Source organism: Gracilinanus agilis, chromosome 2, assembly GCF_016433145.1.
Source record: "Gracilinanus agilis isolate LMUSP501 chromosome 2, AgileGrace, whole genome shotgun sequence".
NCBI lineage: Eukaryota > Metazoa > Chordata > Mammalia > Didelphimorphia > Didelphidae > Gracilinanus > Gracilinanus agilis.
Window position 1 is genome coordinate 32,017,554 of NC_058131.1, and position 8,535 is coordinate 32,026,088.

An 8,535-nucleotide genomic window follows, 5' to 3' on the forward strand; every position below is an offset into this window, starting at 1 on the left:
GAAGACCACAATGTGTGAATTACTGGAAGGAGAAGAGCCTGGTGCCAAAGAACCACTTATGGTTCTTCTGTAATAGTCCATGGGGAAAGAGATGAGGGCCTGGACTAGAGTGAGACAAAGGGAATGGCAAAGGGGATAGCTTGGTCACAAGATCCACAGAGGGGGTCTCCTCTGAAATTGCCACCATTTTGATCTAGACAAGACCAAGCTCTATTCTCTTCCAAGCTGATGACCTGACACTCAACACCTGTAGAGCCCCAACTTGATCCCAATTTGGGATTCAAGCAGACTTTCGAATGAGTAATAAATTATTTTATGCCATGTAAAACTCTTACTTCATTTGGCTGCTTTTCAGAGTTCTGAGTTCAAGTTGAATTGACAGAAGGTTTTAACAGTAAAGGAGGAAGATTCAACGATGGAGGATTTGAACCCACATCCTTGTACTCCAGAGCTGGTGATTTTTCCAATGTGCCAAAATGGTAGAAACCTTGACAGAAACAGAGTCTCTTTGGAAGGGAGGGAAAATTAATGATTCTAATATTTCTAAGGATAAATTGCTAACTATACATAATTATGGGTTTTCGTTCTTGTTTAAGTTGAAACTGACCAAGTGACTGGGCATAAAGAATGGTCAAGGGGAAGCTGGTTAGCTTCAGTGGAGTGAGAGTCAGGCCTAGAAACAGGAGGTCCTAGGTTCAAACCTGGCCTCAGCCACTTCCAGCTGTGTGACCCTGGGCAAGTCACTTGACCCCCATTGCCCACCCTTACTACTCTTCCACCTATGAGAAAATACACCGAAGTACAAGGTTTAAAAAAAAAAAAAAAAAAGAATGGTCAATAGCAACTTGGTAGGTGGTCTCCAGTGGAGTTCCACAGGGATCAGTGGTTGGCTTTATGCCTCTACCTGTTCCTCATAGAGCCTTGGTACAGTACCTAGCATGTAACAGGTGCTCCATAAATGCCCACTCATTGGTTGACTGATAGATAGAAAATACATTCATTTAATTTGTTTGGCATTTCCAAAGTGCCAACATGTCCAATAGATGCTGAAAGGGAAAGGAGAGAGCTGAACAAAGTTTAGATGAGATGAACAAGTCTTGATTAGGAAGGAGAAAAGGAAAACCCAAAGGAAGAGGAAAAATAGAAGTGTACTGGGCACGGGGTCCTAGGGCCTCAATTTCTCAACTTGAAAATGGATACAATAAGATTTAAAGTGCCTGATTTGACAGGATTCACCTAAGACTCGAATGCAATAGTTTATATTTAAGCCCTTGGCAACCTTTTGAGGCAGATCCAATGTTAGCTACCATAATTTGTGTTTAATGTCTATAGTTCTATTAGATAGGGTAGAAGATTAGCCTGTGACCCAATGTTCTAACTATACAGAATCTTGGGAAGAGCAGAAAGGAAGATAAAGGACCAAAGGAATCGTAGGGGATGGAGGAGGAAAGCGAACAGGAGGAAATAACAATAAGAAAAGCAATCTGAAAAGGCATCAGAAATGGACTGCATTCTATAAGAGTGACTCGAAGCCAAAAGTGCCATTCACTGAGCAGCCCACAGTCCAGAGATCAATAAGCTTCTAGGAGCAGGGTCCTGAAGAGGTTGTAACAGGAAGGACTAAAGAAGGGCAGTAATTATGTTTGGTGGCTCAAAATTTAAGTTAACTTTTTTGTGTGTTTTTTTTTTAAACCCTTACTTTCTGTCTTAGAATCGATGCTAAGTATTGGTGCCAAAACAGAAGAGTGGTAAAGGCTGGGCAATGGAGATTAAGTGATTTGCCCAGGGTCACACAACGAGGAAGTATCTGCAGCCAGATTTGAAGCCAGGAGCTCCCATGTCTAGGCCTGGCTTTCTATTCACTGTCCCCTCAAATTAATTTTGATGTCCATGCCAGTTTAATCATTCAAATTATGTATTTCTCTCTTTTTTTTTTAAACCAGCCTTAGGATTAAATTGGTCTAAGAAGTTCTTCTCTACTACTAAGGACTGGCACTTCCTCTTTAATTTAGGAAGTTAGGTGCCTGGGTCACAGAGAAGCGAAATAATTTGTTCCAGGTCACATAAGCAAAGACAAGACTTGAAACTCAGGACTTCCTGACTCTAAGATAGCTCATTCTCTACTAGGGTCAGCTGCCTCTCTCTTTCTCCTCACACACCTTTAAAGGACAAGCAGTCTACACAAAAAGATCTCTGAACTATAAAATGCATCCATCCTAGAAGGCCAGATAGAGAACAATTTGGGGAGGTTAGCTTTGAGGGTATCCCCTGGTGCCCATATAGACTACTACTGCCATGGGAGAACCACTTCCTGCTATGGTCTAGTTCTATGGACAATCTACTTATTTAGAACTAGCGGTGAGCTGTGAAATTGATGATAAAAGGTCCAATGGTCAATTCCCTCCATATAGCCAATTCCCACCTAGCCACACTAATGTCAGTAAGCCTCCCAACTCCTAAAGTTACTCTGCACTTTGTGTTATTTAGAATTTCTGGGGTTCTATTTAGAAGTATTAAGCCTCAAGATATGTAGATATATGACAAACTTCCTGTGGACAAGTGGGGGACTTTGAGACTACATTTTCCGTGATTCAGTGGGTTTCCGGTTTGGGGCATGACAATAGGAACCAACGTAGATCGTGACTTAAAATTAGGGGTGGAGCTTGGGCTCACACTCTTTCATAAGAGGCAGACAAGATGATGGGAGGTATGGACTGGCAGGCAATCCAAATAGATCTTAGCCAGCCAGGTGGTCCGATTTTATTCTATCAACATGGGCCTAAATAAAATATTACTTTTCCTCATAATATCAGCCTTCATCATTTTTAAAAATAACAACTTACTAGGTCCATTTTATATTTACTTATCTGTGTGCTCTTCCATTCCCCATGCAACAGAATATAAGCTCCTTGAGGGCAGAGACTGTTTCACCTGTACTTCTGTCTTTCTACAACAAGCCTACCCAAGAGTGCAAGCACTGGCTATGTATAAAACTCTTAGTGAATGCTTTCTTCATTCACTCATTTATTCATCCCTAGTAAGTGCTTAATAAATGCTTGCTGAATTAAATGATCCAACTTATTACAATTAATTCAACTAATTAATTGGAATAAATTAAAGGCAGGAAAAGTTCAAAAGGGTGCCTCCTTCAAAAATTTCTCTGATGTGGTTTTGGTATTTTGTGTAAAGAATATACATTCAGGAAAAGAAGGTCACACAAACCATTCTCTGGGACTGATACCTGATCTCTCCCCAGTTTGTTGGCTTTTAGCAGTCCAGAACCCAACTGGGCAAGTTCTGAGTGGGACAAGGGTCAGGAAGGAGACTCAGAGCTGCCAAAGATATCTCCCAAAATGGTTGATAAGTGGTGATAATATTTGGCCAAAGCTCTGCTAATTTTTTTAGGGGCATCAGAATGACAAGGGGCTGTCATCAAATGAAGAAAAGTAAGCCACCCTCACCCAAAAAAATGGTTTTTAAATGAGCAAGAAGATGTCAGCCATCTTTTTATCTGAGCTTCTGACAAATGCAGCAAATACAAGAGAACAAAGAGCTCAGATGATACCAATCACCAGTGGAAATCAGGGGCAGAAGGCTGAAATGCAAAATCTCTCAGCACTCATGAGGGTCTGAAACTCACCAGCACCGAAGGCAAAGAAGAAGCCCTTATCAGGATACTCCTCTAAGAGAGCCTTCACTCGCTTCCCCATCCGCTCATTCCGTTTGTAGATGAGCTCCTGGCGGAAATAGCTGTCAATCTCCTGAGCCGTTATCCGCTCCTGAGGTGGTAGTGTGGCATTAATAAAATTTGGAACCTACATTTAAAAAAATAGAGAAATTCCTTAAGAGATGTGTGACTGTTAGCAGAGCTACTTAAAGAAAAATGGGCACAAAGGAGGACTGGTGAATGGCTGAATCAGCTGCACTCTAGAATGAAATATTGCTACACTAGGAGAAATGTTGACTACAAAGAATTCAAAGAAGCATGAGAGGTTTTGTATGAACTGATACAAAAGGAAAACAAGTAGAGCCAGGAGAATCATATACACCATGACTATAGCACTATAAATGGAAACAAGGACTACAAAATAATTAAAACTGAATGCTTTTGAGAGCCAGGACTAGAGACTGGAGGTCCTGGGCTCAAATCTGGCCTCAGACAATTCCTAGCTGTGTGACCCTGGGCAAGTCACAAGTCACTTAACTCCCACTGCCTGGCCCTTACCACTCTTCTGCCTTGGAACCAATATATAGTGCTGATTCTAAGAAGGAAAGTAAGAGTTTTGTTTTGTTTTTTGAAAAAAATAAGCAGTAGGCTAGCCTCTAGGAATACAAAAAGAAGTAAAAGACAGTTCCTGCCCTCAAGGAGCTCACAATGGGGGAAACAAAAAGCAAACAAATATGGACAAAGAAGCTGTATATTGAATAAAACAAATAAAAGGGGGAAGGTAGGGTAAAGAAAATGAATGCTTCCAAATATAATGACTAAGCTTGACTCTAACAAAGAGATAAGAGAAAGAACCTTTCTCCCCTGCTTTGAAGAGATGGGGACCATGAGTGTGGAATACTCTATAGAACATCAGACTTTATATGTTAGTTTTATAGAACTTTCTTTTCTTTCTTCCTCTTTTTTATTCTTTATCATAAGGGACAGCTCTCTAGGAGGGGGCACAGGGAAAGATAGAATGGAAAAGGATATGGTCTAAAAAAAAAGATAACTGATTTTTAAAAGATGTACGAGCCATTTTTCCAAGCCCACAGCCCTCAAGGTGATTCCCAAATCCTTGAGAAGAATGTAGGAACACTGGGAGAAGGCTGCAAAGGATGTGGAAGGCAGCAAGTCCAACTTTCTCATTTGACAAATAAGTCCATTGAGGCACAATGGAGTTAAGTGACTTCCCCAAGGTCACCCAGCCAGTTAAGTGTCCAAGATAGGTTTCTGTGATTCCAGAGTCCAGAACTCGGACCACTGCACCCCACGACCTTGAAAAACAAGAGTTAACAGCAAGAAAAGATGGTAAACACCTGGCATTTGCCATGGGATTCCTGGTGATGATAGAGAGAAGTTTCAGACTAATGTTTTCAGGCTAATGCTTCAGGGTCACCTTGAGCGAAGGGCAGGGAATATCTGATTCATATCCAAGAGGAGTTTTCTCACCTGGAAGTTCCCGCTACCAGTAAAATCACTATGGGGCTCCATAAATGAAGGAAAAATTTAATAATAATAACAATAAAAGATTTGGATCTAAGACTTAGACTTATTCCCTAGACTTTGCTGTTTGTTCTTCAGTCATATCTTACTCTTCTTGGCAAAGACCCTGGAGTGGTTAACTATTTCCTTCTGGACACAGTGTGTCCCCATTTTACAGAAGACAAACTGAGGCAAATAGGGATTAAATGGCCTGCCCAGGATCATTCAGCTAATAAGTTTCTAAAGCCAGATTTGAACTCTGATCTTCCTGAGTTCAGGCTCAGAGCTCTACCCACTGAACCATCTCACTGCCCTTCCACAAAGGAAATCAAGTCAAGGCACCCCCTTCACTCAGGACCCAAGCTGGGCTGAGGCAGATGGGAGAAGGCAGTGGGTTAGGAATTCAGGGAGAAGCCAGAGTCAGAGCTGGGAATCCATTGGGAGAAGGGCTCTCCACGGCGTTGAGCTGGTTGAGGGGGCAGCTAGACCTACCTGGGAGTTATCATGGCTGAAGATGATGGAGTTGAGGTCTCCACAGTTATAATGCTTGATCAGGTCCTCTGTGGTGTAAGGCGTCTGGAGGCTTCCCGCCCGGAGGCTCTCTTGCTGCAGGAGGGTCTGATTCAGGGCAAAGATCACCTGAAACGGGCAGGGAAGGTACAAAGGAGTCAGATTAAAGTAGCGAGGGGGGTTTTGAGTGATCGAAGGTGATTTTATTCAAATTATGCAGTTTTTCTTTGAGAGAGCCCAGTGGAAACAGAGACACTTAATTCTTTTTTTAAAAAACCTCCTCAGGAGCAGTTCTAAGAGAGCACAGTGGTTAGGGCTAGCCATCAGGACTTAGTGGACAGAAAGCTTCTGAGGTCAGATTTGAAGTCAAGACATGCATGCGTACTCCAGGCCCAAACTCTATCCACTGTGCTACTGCCCCAATTTTATTCTTTTCCCTTCATTTTTTTTTAAACCCTTGTACTTTGGTGTATTGTCTCATAGGTGGAAGATTGGTAAGGGTGGGCAATGGGGGTGAAGTGACTTGCCCAGGGTCACACGTGGTTTGTTGAGGTCACAGGAATAGTAAGGATCCGAGGTGGGATTTAAGCCCAAGTCCAGTGCCTTATTCATGATTAACTTCTCTATTAAGAATAAAATTGGGGCAGCTGGGTAGCTCAGTGGATTGAGAGCCAGGCCTAGAGACAGGAGGTCCTAGGTTCAAATCTGGCCTCAGCCACTTCCCAGCTGTGTGACAATATGGGAGAGATTAGGTCTAGATCAACATCTAACACCCTACACCAAGATAAATTCAGAATGGGTGAATGACTTGAATATAAAGAGGGAAACCATAAATAAGTTGTTTTCCAAATTTCCCAGCAGTTTTTGTCAAATAGTGGATTTTTGTCCCAAAAGTTGGGGTTTTTGGGTTTATCATACATTGTTTTGCTGACGTCACTTATCCCAGACCTGAAAGGACCACACCAATGCAACTATCAATAATATATAAATAAGTCTTGATTGATGACACATGTTGAAACCAGTGGAAATGCGAGTTAGCTACTGGGGAAGAGTTTGAGGAGGTATAGGGGAAAGTAAAAACATGAATCATGTAACCACAGAAAATTTTTCTAAAAATAAAAAAATTTGATAAAAGGAAAGGAAAGGAAAGGAAAGGAAAGGAAAGGAAAGGAAAGGAAAGGAAAGGAAAGGAAAGGAAAGGAAAGGAAAAAGGAAAAGGAAAAGGAAAAGGAAAAGGAAAAGGAAAAGGGAAAAACAAAAAGAAAAACAAAAAGGAAAAAATAAATCTCCACAAAAATCCTACCTTCTACTTGATGTTCCCTTCCCTTCCCCCTTTTAATCCCAGGGCTTTCCCTGGCAATTATTTTCTTTTTAACCTGTATGTAGCTTCCTTTGTATCCATGTTTGCGTGTTGTCTTCCCCATTAGACTGTAAGCTCCTTGAGGGAAGGAACTGTCTCTTTTCTTTTTTGTACCCCTAGTGCTTACCAGTGCCTGGCACATAGTAGGCACTTAATATATATTGATTGATTGAATGAAGAATGAATGAAAAGTTCCTCTCCCACTCCAAGACTGTGGGACTCCCCACACTGTACACAAAAACACTAACCAACCAATGTTTTGGGGTTTTTTTAACAATCCTTTATTCTGAGCCTGGCAATGTGCTAAGTGATGAGGGTAAAAAGAGAGTCAAAGGACAGCCTCTACCCTCAAGAAGACCATATTTCTAACAGGGAAGTTGCTGTGTTATCATTCTGTTTTGTCCAACATTGGGACTCAATGGACCAACATGTGCCAGTTCCTTCTGCTCTTCTCCATCATCCCCCAAAGGCTGACTCTATGGACCAACACATTCCAGGTCATTCTATCTCTTCTCCACCATCACCCAAAGCCTGACTCCATGGAACAACACATTCCAAATCATTCTATCTCTTTTCCATCATCCCCATAAGGTTGACTTCATGGACCCACACATTCCAGGTCCTTCTGTCTCTTCTCCATCATCCCCCAAAGACTGACTCCATGGACCAAGATAGTGCAGGTCCTTCTGTCTCTTCTCCAAAACCCCCCAAACCTGACTCCATGGACCAACACATTCCAGATACTTCGGTCGCTTTTCCATCATCTCCCAAAGGCTAACTCCATGGACCAACACATTCCAGGTCCTTCTGACTCTTCTCCATCATCACCCAAAGCCTGACTCCATGGACCAACACATTCCAGGTCCTTCTGCCTTTTCTCCATCATGCCCCAAAGCCTGACTCCATTGACCAACACAATACAGGTCCTTGTGGCTCTTCTCCACTATGCCCCAAAGCTGAGTCCATGGAAAACATATTCCAGGTGCTTCTGCCTCTTCTCGATCATCCCCCAAAGTCTGACTCCATGGACCAACACATTCCAGGTCCTTCTACCTCTTCTCCACTATGCCCCAAAGCTGATTCCATTGACCAATATATTACAGGTCCTTCTGACTCTTCTCCATCATCCCCCAAAGCTGACTCCATGGAAGAACATATTCCAGATCTTTCTATCTCTTCTCCACTATCCTCGAAAGCCTGACTCCATGGACCAACATATTCCAGAGCCTTCTAGCTCTTCTCCATCATCCACCAAAGACTGACTCCATGGACCAACACATTCCAGGTCCTTCTGTCTCTTCTCCATTATTCCCCAAAGCTGACTCCATAGACCAAAATATTCCAGATCCTTCTATCTCTTCTCCACTACCCCGAAAAGCCTGACTCCATGGACCAACATATTCCAGAGCCTTCTATCTCTTCTCCATCATCCCCCAAAGTTGACTCCATAGACCAACATATTCCAGGTCCTTCT

General features: G+C 42.4%; 1 protein-coding gene across 1 annotated transcript in view; it reads right to left on the bottom strand.

Moving 5' to 3' along the window:
* TRABD2A (TraB domain containing 2A) overlaps nucleotides 1–8,535 on the bottom strand; it is a 71,028-nt gene that overhangs the window by 31,539 nt on the left and 30,954 nt on the right. Inside the window, exons 3-4 of the mRNA XM_044659303.1 lie at nucleotides 5,684–5,830; nucleotides 3,641–3,815 (exon numbers count right to left, since the gene is read on the bottom strand). Of these exons, the coding sequence (XP_044515238.1) occupies nucleotides 3,641–3,815; nucleotides 5,684–5,830 (322 nt within the window). The remainder of the gene's footprint in view (nucleotides 1–3,640; nucleotides 3,816–5,683; nucleotides 5,831–8,535) is intronic.